Source organism: Coturnix japonica, chromosome 12, assembly GCF_054131305.1.
Source record: "Coturnix japonica strain WE chromosome 12, WE-NBRP24, whole genome shotgun sequence".
Classification (NCBI taxonomy): Eukaryota; Metazoa; Chordata; class Aves; order Galliformes; family Phasianidae; genus Coturnix; species Coturnix japonica.
In genome coordinates this window covers 18168841-18185530 of record NC_140674.1, presented here as the reverse complement: position 1 = coordinate 18185530, position 16690 = coordinate 18168841, and the positions used below count along the sequence as shown (strand labels likewise).

The 16690-nt window shown below is 36.4% G+C and overlaps 1 protein-coding gene across 15 annotated transcripts in view; it reads left to right on the top strand.

Annotated features, from left to right (window-relative positions):
* Positions 1-16690, top strand: part of NLGN1 (neuroligin 1) — a 431043-nt gene that overhangs the window by 239338 nt on the left and 175015 nt on the right. For 9 of the 15 annotated variants that reach the window (XM_085513654.1, XM_085513656.1, XM_085513655.1 and 6 more), the window contains one exon: positions 14688-14747. The exons of the other annotated variants lie outside the window; for them this stretch is intronic. In XM_085513654.1, the coding sequence (XP_085369780.1) occupies positions 14688-14747 (60 nt within the window). The remainder of the gene's footprint in view (positions 1-14687; positions 14748-16690) is intronic. 15 annotated transcript variants of the gene reach the window in all.

Below are 16690 nucleotides of genomic sequence, written 5' to 3'. Positions count from 1 at the left end.
TTGTCCCCAGTGGAAGGCACGTCAGATCACAAAAGCACTCAGTGCTTTGTCTTAGCCAAAGAATCTGCAGTTTCAAGTAGGATATTGCTGTACTATGTCATGGGTAAATGACGGAAATATATATGAAGAAAAGTGTCATAAAAGTGACGAAAGTGGAAAGGTACAAAACGTGCTTAATTTATCTTAGTACATAAGTCAGCAGCCGGTTTGCACTCTCATTACACATGCCTTAAGGCTTACAGAATGGGTCCCAGCAGGGATGTTAAGGGTAGAGATCTTTCATGCTTGCCCCATGTATAGCAGCAGAGATTGTTTGTGGTGTGCTGTGTAATAAGGGATTTTATTCATACAGACTGAGAATACTGTGCTGAGTAGTTGTCACTAAAAGCAAGTGGGGAAAGTATTTCTGCAGACTCTGAAAGGAAATGAAACAGTATATGTTGTATTTGGGTGTTTACCATTTCAGTAGTTTAATAATTTCCCATTTGGAGAAATAGAAAAAGAAAACTAGAGGGTTTTTAATATCTTCACTGTTGGAAAAGTACTCATAGAATTGAAGTCACAAAGATGAAGAAAGCAATTAACAGCTAAAAAAAAAAAAAAAAAAGATAAAGGGCATCTACTTCCATTGGATATGAGAAACCTAATTTTACTTTGAGAATCTTTATAATAGAGGTTAAATTAGGGGATTTCAAAAGAAACCATTTAGGTTATCATTTCTTGCTGAGGTCTGTCTTGTATTTTTCTGTTAATCATAAAGTTATTTTTCTTGAGGTCACCAAAAAGCAGAAAATGTCAAATCTCAATGCAAATGACTAAGAAGATATATTTTCTTCCTTGGTGCAGGAGGCAAGAGCTTAGAGAAACAGGAGTAAGAAACAATATACTGTGGAACAGTAATTGCATTAAGATGATGATGCAGTGTGGCAGAAAAAAACTATGATGAACTCTTCCACTTGAAACCATCAAAACATGGTCATTAATGACTAGAGTAGCCCACTTTCTTTTTTCCTCGGAGTTGTATAGGAATAGCACACTGTTAACATTCTTGAAGGCTTTTTGTGAATCATGCAGTAGATAAGATGCTTCTTAGTGCTTCAAGTGTATACAGGCTTAGTGAGGAAGAACACTAAATGAGATAAAAAGCCAGTTTTGCAACAGACTTTCTATGCGACCTCAGGTAAACCATTCCAACATCTGTTTGTTTTCCATTCTCCCAAATGGAAATGCAAAATCACCTCTGTCACAGGTGAATTGTGACTGTAAATTCATTCATTTATAGGAAGTACTCATATACATGAGTGTAAGAACAGTAATAAACACAAGAAATGGAAGGCAGAAAGAAATGGTTATCAAAAGATACTGTTCAGCTCCCTTCAGTGTCTCTGAAAATGTTTCCCTCTAATACTAGTTCAGATCCCAGAAGTCCCTGAGACTGTATAAACCTATAAATTACAATTAATGTTAACTTCGCACAGTAGTTGAACCTCTGGCTTCCTTTTCCCTCTGCTCAGCCTCTAAAAGCTGCCAAGGCTTCTATTTCTGACCACACCGCAGGAGACATGCTTAAGTCACCTTAAGTTAAGCCTGAGTTCAGTCTTCAGATGTAGCTCTTCTGCAGTAGGAGCTCCTTGTTTCTCTATTAATATCATCCTATGCCTGAACATTGGCCTTAATCTTCAAACAGCTGTTTGGCATAGTTGCCTTTCATCTGTTACATGTGTTTAGCTTCCTGTTTTCTCAAGTCTAGAATTTAATTTTAGCATTCTTGTATCATGTTGTACGTTCACAGAACCTGAATCACATCATCACATCAGTTGCCATCTGTTGCAAGTTTTGAATTTGCATTATACTTCCTATAACCTGACGGTCAGAAACATACACATTGCCCCAGTACTGCTTCATTAAATGCTATGCAGGGCCGGAGGTCTGCCAGGTAGCATTATGCTTTCTTAGCAAATGCATCACAGGGTTTTCTGGAAGGAGCGCAGAGTAGCATTTCTCCTTACCTTTGACACTACACATAGATTTAATAACAGGGCTTTAACTTTGGTATTGTCTTCAGTATGTTTTTCAGAGTTTAGAATGAAAAAATAATAAAACAAGGGACATGTGCAGTCCTACCTAGCCTCCTCAGTAATTCTTAACTTGAAGGAGCTAAGAGTTTCACACTAAATCGAATTCTGTTTAAAGAACATCACGACTTTAGTCTTCTTCTTACAAAAAGGGTAAGAAAATCCCATTTGCACTATGCTCATCCTTCTTTAGGAATAATATGCAACAAGAAGTCAATCCCTTTTTTCTCTCAGATACCTCTAACCACTGCCTAGGGAGAGGATAACCTACATCCAGTAGCACTCTCCTTCCATCCTTCTCTTGTGACCCTCCATTAATCCCTTTCATCCTCCAAAGCTGAAAGAAACCTTACATCTAAACTTAGTCTTATCCTTTAACTCTTCCAAAAACAAAATGCTGCAACTGCTCCTGAAAAATGCCTTACAAATTTGTGTGAGTGCCTGTGATATTTCTAAAGATCTCAGACATCTTTGAGAGCTGTGTGAGCTACTTATTTTTAATGGCACAGTATTGACCTAGGGTCGATATTTCAGAAAACACAATAACAAGTTCATCCTTCTTACAAAAGGCTACCAAAGGCTTAGAGACCACGTGAATCCCCTTTCAGTTTGTAAAGTAGGGCATAACTGAACTTGCGTTTGTAATATGGGCCTTGCTCTGGCTTTCTGGCTTTATTTTCATTTTTAGAAAATAGTGCATTTGTATTCAGTTACTTGGGGGCATTCCACATAATCAGGGAATCGTGGTTTACTAAAATGGATCTAGGGTTTAAGATGCTGAAAATAATCAAACAAAAAATCCACAAATGAATGCAAAACTTTATAATATTGAAGCTATGTGGTGTCAGAAGGGTTTTAACACAACAGCTAGTGCTCTTGTTTATCGTTAGGTTTACTGCAACAGCAAACTAACTTAGTTTTGATTGTATCAGAAATTACAATTAAAATCTAAGGAATCAAGCTGTCACATATTTTCTAGTAGGTCATCTTAATGTGGTTTTTCATGCTTTAAGAAGTGAGCAAATCTCAACTGTTGCTGGAACCTCAGTTTCCTTTTCAAATATACTAATCAACCTTTAACTAACGTAACTTGCTGGATATAGAATTTTTTTCTGTTAAACAGGGTGGTGTTTTTAATCATGATCTTGAATATGGGAAGAGCTTACTAGAGTGTTATAACACTGAAACACAGGAATTATTTTATAAAATTTAAAATATTAATTTATATTGGATAGTATGCCCTGACTTGAAGTTTGCTCTTTCGGAATGTCTGTCTTCAGTGCCTGGCATTCTGCTGCTTTAACCTCACACAGCTGCATTAACCTCAGTCTTGCAAAATGCTAAAGCAGAAATTGCATGGTGAAGGCATAATTTTACAATTACATTTTGTTTTAGGAAAGTCTACATAAAGTTTTAGGCACATAACATTTAATTATTAATCTAACTGAAAAGAATGAGCATTGTTAGAATAGTTAAGAACAATGATCCAGCGACTGTCTACTGGAAATCTCCCTCCACTTCTATCTTAAATTACACTTTGAGACTTCTTGGAACTGTCACCAAAGAAATATCTTCAGAAGTTCCCATTGATGTAAGTGGGGAGAATCCAATGAGACAGAAGTTACTCATGTTCTTAAAGTTACTCAAATGTTACTCAAATCCTTAAACGCTTTGCCAAATCACCACAGTGTTTTGTGTCCCTGGTGTTCTCTATCAAAGGCACAGATGAAGCCACATCTATATGTTCTTGCTTCTTACTCTCCCTGCTCCACCTTCCCTGTAACATTCAATATCCATGTTTTCTTCTGACACAGAGCTGGACAAATTCATGTTTAAAGGGCATGGGAAGATAGCAGCTGGGGGCATGCCATGCAGTGCCAGAGCTACTGCTACTGCTGAGAGCCAGGCCTCTCCCCAAGTGCCAGTCTTTAATGGAGGTATTATTTCATCTGCAGCAAGAGGCTGCCTGCTGCCGTACTATGGGATTTCTCTTCTGCAAAACAGATAAAACTGCAACAGTCTCTGTTGCATTCACAATTTGAACTCTTTGACAGTATCTCACTTCTGGACTTCATCAAGGAAGAAAAGCATGAAATCAATAAGGAAGATGGGAGCTGTTAGCTTTGGCCTCAGTTCTCTGTGGAACTGTTTGTGTGTTTAACCATGACTTGTATGTATCAACGCTTCTCAGACTAGTCTCTAGTGAAGAACTTAGATATTTACAGATATTCGTTGTGACTCATCGAGTAAATGATATTCATTTTCCAAATTAGCTCTGTATGCCTGTCAAATATATACTTTCCAGACAGCTGTGGTCCATTAAATGTATAATTTTCTTTTTAAGAAAATTAAAATTCCAAGACAAAATGAAACACTGGGGCAAATTTTTTAGCAAATGGAGATTGGAACATTTCTCCAGTGAGAAATTGTAGTAGGTGGCTATAAAATAAGTATTTTGGGGCCTGAGTGGTTGTAAAGAGAGCAGTAAATGGGGCATTTTGCTACCAGGGTGGTAGAGGTTTCTAGGTAACTTGTTCTCCATTCATAGGTTCCAGTAATGGATTTATCTATAAAGGATGATCGCAAGGAAAACTTTGGGACCTTTAATTCAAGTCTGAAAACCAGTATAGGCTGTACAGTTTATTATTTGACATAGCAAAGATGACAGATGCAACTAGTTGCAAGATTTCAAGGGTTCATTAAATGTTGGATATGACATATACTCATGTGAATCACTCATCTGTGCTTTCAGTGATGTGAACTAATATTCAAGACAATAGAAATTCAGATGATCATATAAACATAGTGCACAGTGTGTTGAATTTATAAGTTCAGTTCTTCCCGTCTGCATGAAATGAACTGCACACGCAAATTAGCAATTTATGGGCAAGTTCTGTAAAACTATGAAATTGATTGCATCAAGAAACAAAACCAAAAGTCTTACTGGGTTGCATGCAAGGGAAGGTAACTTCCCCTCCTGCCCTTTCTCTGTTTAATCATAATTTCTGGAAATTGGAGTGGGATTCATATGAAGATTAAGATTTGATGGTGTAGGAGTCACTCATCCTGCAGCTGTCTGTGTGATCGAGATATCTGAACACCTATTATCATTTGCAGAGATGTAGTTGCTAACATCAATGGTGTTTACAGGTGCAAGGGTGTATGTTTGGGTATTACATTTCTCTGTTCAGAAAGGCAGTGGCAAATGACAAGTCCTGTAACTTCTGTGAGAGTGGGTCCAGCTGAGGATGTAGCAGAGCTCAGCATGTCAGTCTTTGTAATCCTTTGCAAAACTGCAGTGAATCCTAATCTTATGTGTACATGGGCTTAATTGACAAATAATGCCAATTGCAAAGTTGTTTCCATTGCTTTCTACTGAAATGTTAGCACTGTTTTTTAGCAGCATCTGACAATATAAAGCTGAATATTCAATTCGTGCATTTAAATGAAGAGGTCATTTTGCTTACTCTGTATAGAATTCTGTCTATAATTATTTCCAGAAAATTTTAGCTTGTGTAATAGTGATTAAAAAAAAAAACAAACCCACAACTGCTCATTCAAAAACTTGAGATAAAACAACTTACTGAATATCATTGTTCAGTATTGTTTCCAGGAGATAATAAAAGAAAAATAAACAATGGTTTGTTTTTAGGAAGTTACTATCAGTAATAGGTTCCTTCTCTCTTGCTTCCAAACTATCACATCTGCATCTGTTCTTTATCTGTCAGATATACACACATTGTAAACAGCAAATCCCGGGAGAAAGAGGATTACCTGACTTTCTTACTTCAGAATACATTTCTACATCTTTCTCCTACATTTAAATCAAGAAGTTAAAGTATGCTTATCACATCTGTAAATCTGAAGGCACGATTAAAAACTATCAGAGCCTACTAAAGTTAATTGAATTAACACCTTTTTTCCCCCCTACATTAAATCTTCTGCATTTACAGCTTACTGAATAATCCTGTAGCAAAATAGCCAAAATGAATATCTAATGTTACCAAAACTTTATTGAATCTGCAATGATAGCAAACCAAATTCTTATAGGAAAATTGTAAACTTAAAATGTTGCCCTCAACTGTGGTTAATTCAAATTGTTGATGGTGAAGTGAAAACAAGGGCTTGTACTTTTATTTTATACAGTTGGATCCTCAAGCAAAAGGAGGCTTTGACCTGCAGGAAAAAAGTATTAGCTGATTGTGAAGGTCATTCAGTTTCCTTTTTTGTTAAATAGTCTGCAGTATTGTTCTGTTCGTAACTTTTTCTATGCTTGCTGTAGAAATTTTGCATGACAGGATGTAGCTTGCGTTATTGTGTCACCTTTCCACGAGCTTCTGTTGACTTGGGGCAGAGTCATGAGGAGTGTTTGCTCAACACTTTCCAGAAGTATCCCCATGGATTTGATGTTCTAATCATATCAGGGACTGTTTTTTTAAAGCAAAGAATTATGATAGTAATTATCACTAAAGTGTGATTATAAAACATCTTAATGCTCTGTGCATTGACATCTGTGCAGTTGTTACAATTCCATATTAATTTAGCTACAAGTTGCTATCAGAAGGAGTAGCATGAAACCTTGGACCATTATTTTAACTTAGGAATTCATGCTATTTGTGTAAATTTTGTGTTTGTTAGAAAAATAAAAATCTTACCTCACCAGGAACAGCTTTTAAAATAGAGAAATAGAGAAACGACTTATAATTGCCCTTTGTAGTGGTCCAAAGTAAGCAGGCTTCTGAGATGGCAATTAATAAGGAAAAAAGGGAGAGGGCCGGTTTTGTTTTGCTTGTTTGTTTCAGTGGTGAGAAACGTTATTCTTTTATCATGGTGCCTTGTGATGCTTTCCTCCAAAGTGCTGTCACTGTCAACAGATAAGGGGTTAGAAATGTTACATTGTCCTGAACTCATCCATTCTCACCTAAGTGGATCTTGTGAAATGGAAGCAAATGGAAACTCTGACATTCTATTCTTTAAGTTTTAGCTGAACTTGACATTTTGTAAAGCTGTTTTATTTTCATGATCATTTCCCATTCACTAGTTTCATTAGATTATTAAGTAGTGGGAAGCTTCTATTACAAGGGTTTTGAGCCTTCTGTAGGAATCGATGGTATCTGTGTAAATATGTGGTCCCTGGTATCATTGCTTGTCTGTAAGTTCTGCTACATTAGAAGTGATGCACTGATTTCCCTTCATGCTTCGTTCGGTATAAGGTTTTTTTATCTATCCATTTGGGAATTCTTAATATAACATGAAGAGCAAGTGAACTGTGGTTTGAAAACAAGTACTGCGATAATATTGAAAACATGTCAAGATGAAAATGATTTCTCTATGACAAGTGCGTGATCCTACGGACCTTCAAGAGCTGGCTGTGCCTGTTCTTGTTTTGTGACTGTTCCATTGCTGAGATGCTTTGAGTTTTCCTACCTTAAAATTACGCTCTTCTACAAATACAGTTTGTAAATGCAAGAAAAAAAGAAATTGAGGCAAGGCACTCTTCTTCTGACAGCCTTTTACATAAGTGATGCCCTTTCCATTCTCCCATCTCTATTTCTCAGAGCTGCGCAGTTCAATTCTGTTAAAAAGTGTTGGCAAATAAAATTGTGTTTCTCAAAGCTGGTGACCACAGTTCCTATTTTAAAGGGCTTTTGAGGATTCCTTGAAAACTTTGAGTAGTGGAGAAATATCTAACTTGGAGTACCTATTCTTTTCAAGATCCAAGTTAATGGAAAGTCTGTAGTTCTGAACACTTAGTTTTTAGTATTGGTACTTACTGAATTTTTTTGAATGCATTTCTACTTATATTTCAGTAATACTGAGAGCTTTACATCTGTGGGAAGAATCTCTGTTAGAAAGGTACATAGGAGAACCTGCCAGTATATATGTGTGTATACATATCTCCACATAGTTCATAACTAAAACAAATCATTGACCATTACCTTCCTGGGAGAAACTTTATTGTATGACTGTTTTAAGACATTTAAGTGTGTCCTTACATGAAGACATACATATGTTTTCACAAGTGGTATCTCTACCCCTGAGATCACAAGAAGCAAATGTGGATTTGACAGTGAGAACAAGGAAGCTCTGTGCCATAATGTGGCAGCATTAGATAACTGGGAAATTGTGGACAATATTGAAGACAGACCTTTACAATTAACAAAATACAATTCAGCCTAATATGACACAGTGTGAATGACTCAGCATAGGTGATGTTTTCCTTGGTTGTTTGTTATGGAGTCACACTTTGTTCTCACTGCTGAAAGCATGGCAAAAAACGCAGAGGTTTGGAACTGGTATCAGGGAATTGCTAGGCTGGTGAATGAAGTGTTCTCTCTTTCACTACTTTAAAGAACTTCAGCTCTGTGAGGTGGATGGAGAATCAAGTTTTACTGATAGTAAGGAACTCACAAAGAATAAAGCTTGCTTATGATCTGTGTTGTATGCAGGATAGTAAAAATACTGCATGGGTTACAGTAGCACAATGAAGTGTGGAACTGCATGTAGCTGAAAACCATAAGACATGAAGTACACTGGAGAAAGGAGTGGGAGAACTTATTTCATTCCAAACCTTTATATGAAAATATTAGGCACAATTAACTTGGTTTCTGCAGTACTCAGTTATGTGGTTGCATAGAGATACTTTTGCTATTGATTAGGATACAGAGGTCTTGAGAGCTGGACAGTGGGCTCAGCTGTGCCATAAACAAAACTACACAGATGCTGTGACAACAGCCTCTGCAGTTAGTAGAATCAAGGGGAAGGCTTTTCCAGTACAGGGCAGACTGTGACAGCATTTGGATGAATATTTTTGATACCACGTCTGGGAATAGAAAGACAAATCATTTTAGTATTTAGGGTAAGAGGTAGCAAACATTTTGTTATTTCTGAAGGCTAGTACTACCTGTCTGATAGAAAATAATACAAAGAGCAGAAAAACATCAACATATAGCTCAAACCTTACCATTTTAACTGAAATTGATGGTGTTTTCTTGGTGCTCTCTCTTCCTCTATGCTTGAAAAGCATCCTTCAGTTATTGCACTGTGATTTGTAGTGCTGTACAGCAACACTGGGGACATGTTTGAAAGAATATGAAGATTATTGATAGGAAAATTGATAGGAACAAATTCATGTCTTCCTAAAATTTAGGAAGCAATTTGATTAATGTAAATTATGAATTTAGCATATTATTTGCGTACACAAATAAAAAGTAAGGTGTCTATGAGAAGAAAAATGATTGAATTTCATCAAAAAGCTTTGTTATTATGTCCAAGTGATTCAAATTATTTGTTGAAACTGATGGAAGTTTTACCAGGTGCAAAATTTGGGATGCTCAGTACCAGTTCACTTCAACTCTGAGTTGACCTCCTGGCCAAATGCAAATAGAAGCAGTTCTGTTAATGGTAGCGGATCTGTCTTTACATTATTAGGGGGTTTAGCCTGTTGACTTCAGAGAACTTACCTAGCAGCTTAAAGTTAAACATGTGCATGAGTCTTCATTAGGATCTGAATTGTAGTCATTAACTGTAGAGAGAGAAAATTGATTCATGATTTTGGAGTTCGGGTGGTGGAGCAGCTGTGTAATGTTGCATTCAATTCATTATAGTAGTGTGTCACCCTGGAATGTGAGTGTCTGTTAAACAACATGAATTATTAATACCAGTGAAATGTTAAAAGCTGCACAGACATGATATAGGCTGGTGAGGTTGCACAAGAGTGGTGGATGCTGATGATAACTGCTGTATGACAGTTGGGGATTTCATTCTTCATGTCTGCTGCTTTCCCATCTCTCTCCTCTGGATGCACTCCATCTGCAGGGGTTCTTGTTAAACACATAGGTCTTGTTTTTATCTGTCAGTGCTGGCCAACGGAGTCCCAGCCTGTCTGATGCATCTTTTTGCTTGCAGTTAATCCCTATGGGAAGACCAGCTGCAGCTTCACTACAGGTGTCTGTTCCTCTCCTTACTCCACTGGCAAGACAAACAAATATCTTGGTGCTCCTCTTCTTACTCAAATTTAACCTCTTTTCTAAGGACTAGAACAGAAGTCAGTATGTTTTGGAAGCTACTGTGTCAGGAATAATTATCAGGCTGTCAGCTGTTCTCCTCTGAATTGCTTCTTCCTTGTACTAAGGGTACTGAACACAGTGCAAGCTGAGTTTTACATTGCAAACCTGTAAGGATTAGAGGGTACCTCATCTAGGACATCAGCTTTGTACTTTGTTAGGAAAAAAGTGCTGTCAAACTGCACAGCTGGTGTGGAGTGGATGGGCTGTGGGACACTGCGGCTCTCACAGTCATCTGTGCTTATCCTGCCTTCATTTCAGGTACTGCTGCATGACTCTGTGTAAGGCATGTCATGTAACCAAAAGCCACCGAGAAAGGGATTGAGCTTTGTAGAGTGGTAAAGGGAATGGAATTTGAAGCCTGAAATGAGACTTCACTTAGGCTGTTCCATGTGGGACATGTGAACATAGAGTGCCTTTATCTCGGAAAATACACTGAATTTTGGACTGCACCTAAAAAGGGAAGCAGAGAAATGTTATCCATCGCCATGGATTTTTATATCATTTAAATTCATGCAAATCTACTGTTCAGTAATGAAGTTCCTTCAGATTTAAGGGAAATCAAGATCCAGCCAGTGTGATTAATCTTGTGAATAAAAAGGTTTGGGATTAAACATTCTTTGTGTGACACTTCAGCAATATGCTTTTATGAAAGACACAGCAGGCGTTAGTCTTGAAGTGTCAGAATAACTCCTTTAGCGACAAAGCAGTTACACATTTAAATTTTTAAAGAAAGTTGGCAACCCTTTTGTGGGTTCAATTTGCAGCTGTCATTCACTTGTAGATGCAAATTTGAGTTACTTGCGGCTCTAATTACAATACTTGATTGTCATCACAAATCAGGTAGTAAGAGGTGAAACGATCGAGGTTTGTGCCGTCATTTGTTGTTAAAACATGAGTGCAAATGTTATCATCAAAAAGCAAAGACAGCCAGAGCTTCGCCCTGCTGATAAGCTCTACAAATAAGTACACTATGCAAATAAAAGGAATTTACAGGGGAGAAATAAGGAAAGAAGGGAGCTTGTGGTGAGAGCAAGACAATAATAAGCTCTAATGTAAGGTGGATTATTTTGTCTATTGCAATAAATTATGATGGTGGGTATTTTTTTCAGTTCAGTTTTTCCATTAGACCCAGCAAGGATTTCTAGTTCTTTTCCTTCTGCTGACAGCTTTCTAATTTTCAAATGAAATAAGATGATATTATAACATTATTCATCAGATGACTATTGTGTTGCATCTTTCCAGTTTGTCATTACCCTTATAAGAAAAATTATTATATAGTTATGCTTTCATTTCAACATGTAAGACTTTAATTATTTTTTTTTTCTTTCAATTGTCTTCACTAGATATGTTGAGGCCTGATGACTGTTAATTATAACTCATCATCATTTTCTTTAAAATTATAAAACATAAGATGGGTAAAACCCATCATTGTGTTTCAGCTAATTTCTGATATGTGGATAATTCAGCACTGATTTTTTTTTTTTTTTTTTTTTTTCACTTGTAGGGCTTATATTGCACACAAAAAAATAGCTCAAATAACAGAGGATTGGTTATTTTGTACTTGAATCTGAGTAGTGCCTAAAAAGGCAAGGGTGGCTTCAATAATTCAGATTTTTAATTTTGTATTAAATTGAACAAACAAAGAAGAAATAGTCAAGAAGTTGCTTATTTAAGATTATACAGATGTCTTTAATCCTTTAACATGTGCACTAACCAGTTCCATGGAGTTACAATCCATTCAGTGAATTATTCTAATAGCTCGGTTATTTCAGCAGCGTTCCATAATCTCACATCTTTCCCTTTCTATTGAACAGACACCTTAGCTCAAAGGATGATTATTACTGTGGTGATTTCTAAATTGCTAGATCCAAAGAATCTGCTTAACCTGATATGAAAGGTCCCTTATTTGTTCTGACTTTTCCCATTTCTAAAGGAGAACTCTTTGGCCCGAACAATAGCTATACACAAAAGAAGAGGTGTATTAAGTTTAGGAGATTTGTTCTGTTGTTTTACAAAATGGTGTCAACTTACAGTATCATTTCTTGTGATGAACAGCTTTCCAAGGCCAGGAAGCTAATAACATCCCCAATGTCCATTCCTCCCATGTGCATCTGGCCTAAAAGGCCACAGCTAATTTCTGCTGAATCAAGAATTTATAATCAGCTTTAATGTATTTGGGGGCTCAAGTACATTAGTCCCTCATCAGAGGGAATGATAAGAAACAGTATTAGTATGGCTGGACTTTAATTATTTCTGAGCACATAATTATTCTTCCGTTAACTTGGGCAGGAGTTATGGAAGCTCTTTCGTTCTGAGGAAAGGAAGGCCACCTGCAAACATGCAGTGATTCAGATTCAGATGTTTCACTATATTGTGAAAATCATAGTATGAAATTGGTCCTTTGTGTTGTTTGTTGAAGATTTGACCAGATAAACTTAGAGGTCTTTTCCAACCTTAACAATTCTATGCTCTATTTAATGCTCTGTGCAACTGCTGTTGAGCTGTGGAACCATAAAGACCAGATGTGGACATATTTTTTAAAAGTAATACCAGTTATGGTTTCAACCAGAAAGGAAATAGCCCCTTTTTGTGCAATTTATTTGGAGAACTGTATGCTTTTTGCCTTTCCATATACTACTTTATTCCTTTCTGGTGACCTTTAAAAAGTTAGCATAGAAACCATGTAAGTGATTTGTGTGTGTATATCTTCAGCTGTGCCTGTTTCTCCATTGTGGTTAAATGGATAGCTCTAAGAATTTTAAGCTAATTCTACCTGTACCTGAAAACCCACCATGAAATGATTATTCTTTGCATGCCTCTTTCACTTTTGTAGTTTTATTCGTTTGGAAGTAAGCTGTTGTGGTATGAGAATAATGGGCTACAAGTCATTTGAATGTGTGTGTTTGGATATGATCCTGGTATCTAGATGCCATATATTGTAAGGATTATAATTGATCAGGGCTTCTGTAAGGAAATGCTATTGTGCTCACCACAGAATGGTTGTTGCAGTTGTAAATATAAAAACACTTGTTTAATTTTTCATGTATAATTTCAGTGGTTCTGTATTTAGAGTGAGTTTAAAGCTGTACTTCTGACTGACGCAATAATTGAGGTATTGGGTTTTGGTTCTCAGTAACATGGTTCAGCTCCTAAATTCACAGCTAAAATCTCGTGGTGCTTCATGGGTTGTTTCTGTTTCTTAAATCCATGCACCTGGTACAAACATTTTTTGTTTATTTTAAATGCATCACTCAAATACATGGTATTTCACCAAAAAAGCCTACAAGTTTACTGCTGAATGACTAATATGCTGTAAAAGAAGAGCTTTTTCAGTGCAAATGTTATAACAATGGTGCTCAGATTTAATGCATGTCTCTTGCCTACATCTACCGCAAATATCAGCACACACCGTTCATCTTCTTTTGTTGGTGTTTCTGTCTATTGCTATTTTATGCATGAGATGGTTCTTGTTTTCAACTCTGTGCTTGGCTGGCTTTTTTTTTTTTTTTTTCTTTCTTTCTTTTGTTTTTTGTTACTTAGTCCTGTTTGTACTGATTGCTTTTTTGCATGCAGATTACAGAATGTCATGGAAATGAGAGTGCTCTGAACAAAAAAATAGTAGTAAAGGAAAGATAATGTTGAGTTCCAACTGTCTTTTGTTTGTAAGTGTATAAAATATGACGTGGAAATATTTTCAAAATGGCCTTTGACTTTCCTTCTGGTGCATATTTTTATTACTCAGTAAAAGTGTGGGCATTTTTCCCACTGGAAAATGTGATACATCTATTAAGACTTGTTAATGATATAGTGCTGGGCATGAGTGTTTCAAACTATTTATGGAAGTAAGAAATTATTATAGAGCACATTCTGCCCAAGCTAAAAGTGCACTTCCACACTCAATGGAGCTTCTGTATACTGTGGTGAAACCCTTCCCCATTGAAATCAATGGCAAAAATCATTGTTTTCAGTCGGTCTAGGATTTCACATTTGTTTCAACTTATGGATTTTCATGATTCTTACAGATATCTCAGCAGGTGGTCAAAGGTTTCAAGGGAAACTATTATTTAAATGAGAATGTAATAAATGTATCAAAAAGGAAAGAGAATGAGAATTTGCATTGCACAGGAAGTTTTGTTTTAACCAAATGCAGATGTTTATTAGCTACCTGATGTTATCAAATGTAAGATAATTTGACGTTTGTCTCCATTATTCCTAATTAAGAAATTAAGTGCTTCTGCATAATCTATTGTAGCGGGTATGCTTTTAGTAAACAAACTTTGATTCTTCATTTAACAAAAGTAAAGCACTGGGCAATCTTTGATTCTTGTGCTGGTTGTTTCTAATAGCCATACCCCCAGGGAAGGTATTGCAGTAATATTTAAAGACTGGATGAAAATTTGGTTGTTATAAACTGAGATTTCCCTCCTTGCAAATGCTTTTCTTGAAACGTCCATTGGAATTTAATATCACTGTTTTTTTTTCCTCAGTCTTGTATATTCTTGAATTGTCTTTTTTCCTCCATTTTCTCCGTTCTCAATCCTAGGTCCCCTTACAAAGAAACAGACAGATGATTTAGGTGATAATGACGGTGCTGAAGATGAAGGTATTTTTTTGCCGCCAAACTGATTTGCATGACAAGGATCCCTGAAAATCTTTTTTCTCCCCCTCTTTTTTTGACTTCTTGTCTTCTTTTGAAGAGTTTTTTTTTAATTATTATTCCCATTTTTGATGTGTTTTGTCTTCTTGCTTGTTGTTATACATATATATATATATATTTTAAATTTTTTTAAAAGAAAATGTCGTTAAGTTCTACGTTTTGATACCAAACAGTAACAATATTTAAAGCAGAGGGTTTTTTGTTTTCTTGAAATGGACTTTTGATATGTTGCATTCCACCTTTTGACTCAATTTTGTCCATTCTATTTGAACTAACACTCTTTTAAAGTTTATCTGTACACCTTTTTGCATGTTTTCTAACCCTATGTATTTCACCAAGTAAAAAGATGTTTCTTTTTTGTTTTTTTCACTGACCGATATCAGTTTGATAAACTTATCAAATATTTTGTTCGTAAAAGGAAAAAATACAGAAAACTTCCAAAAAAGTGTCTCTTAAGCAACTGAATCTCCCCAAATACAAAACCTTTTGCATTTATAGTGACCAGAACAAATACGAGTACTTGTATGACTGCCCCACCTCCTTGTACAAGAGGGGCAGCCCTGGAGCAGCTGCAGTACTTGCAGTTGGTCAGGCTCTGCACAGCAACTGTGAATTCAGTGGAGCTAAACTGATGCCATCTAAAGGAATCTGATCCCATCTGTTTTCCACAAGCATGCAAAGATGTCTATCTGCTTGTGTTCCTTAGAATCCCTATTACCAAGTCATATCAAAACTTTGAAATGTCAAGCAGACAATTTAGTTTATGTATTATATCTGTTATAAGCTTTGCAGATTTGATTTTTATTCAAGGCAATGAAAATGGTAACAACGGGCCCTATCTCCTGAGTAGTCTCCTCCCTTCAATTAGATTTGTTTCAAAGTTGCGAATCTTAGGCACATATTTTGGGTTTTTTTTGTTTGTTTTTTTTATGGCCAGTGTATAAAACAAATATAAGCCTGGTAGGTTCTACTTGTTGCTTTGTTAACACTGGTTATTTTGGCCAGATTTCATGATAAAGCCTAATTTGTAAACACTAAGGCTCTTATTAAAATTTTAATAATTAACTGTTTTGGTCTTATCACAAAAGATGAAGGAAGGGAAATATCAGCATTCGGCTTCTTAACTAGTAACAGAGCAGGGATTTTACATGTAAACTCACAAACTTCCATTTTACTTAATCCTCTTCTAAAGTGGAAGTTAAGTATGTAAATAAAAGGCCACCAGCTGGCCCAAGATCTGAAAGAAATTCTAATTGAAAAAACTCATTTGAAAGCTCTCATGCTATTCAACTCCACTTAGCTCTCTGAGTCCAAGACATTTTTATGTTAGTTCATGACAAAGCATGGCAAAAGATATTCTTGTGAATTCTCTGAGACACGTTACATTGGATGAGCCACTGTAAGAGTGATTCTGTCTTGTTTTAACAATGTTTCAAGAAACAGTTTGAAACCCGGTTTATTCATCCAGTGGACCTTAATGGCTCTCCTAATTTGCTGTATAATTGCCAGGACAGATGTTAATGCCTTAACATTTGTTAAGTCAATGCGTAAGTAGACACACTTACAGGATACTAGTAAAACAGTTTGCTGCCATTCTGCAGTGGCTGCTATCAGAAAGCAGTTTAACACACAGTCAAATGAGAGTAGGGATCTCTGTCTCTGGAGAACCAGCATCCATGTCAGGGAAAACCCAACTCCCACATTAACAGCTGTAGGAGAGAGAGGACTGTAAGAGCACAGCAATCAATCTAGAGGGAAAGAAACACATTTACAACATTAATAAATCTCTGTACTTTATGGGACTGGGATTAATTTTCTCTGGCATACAAGTGGTGGTTTTGTTCCCCTTTCTGTGCCAATAGAAGAATGCAAGCATTAATTGGATGTTT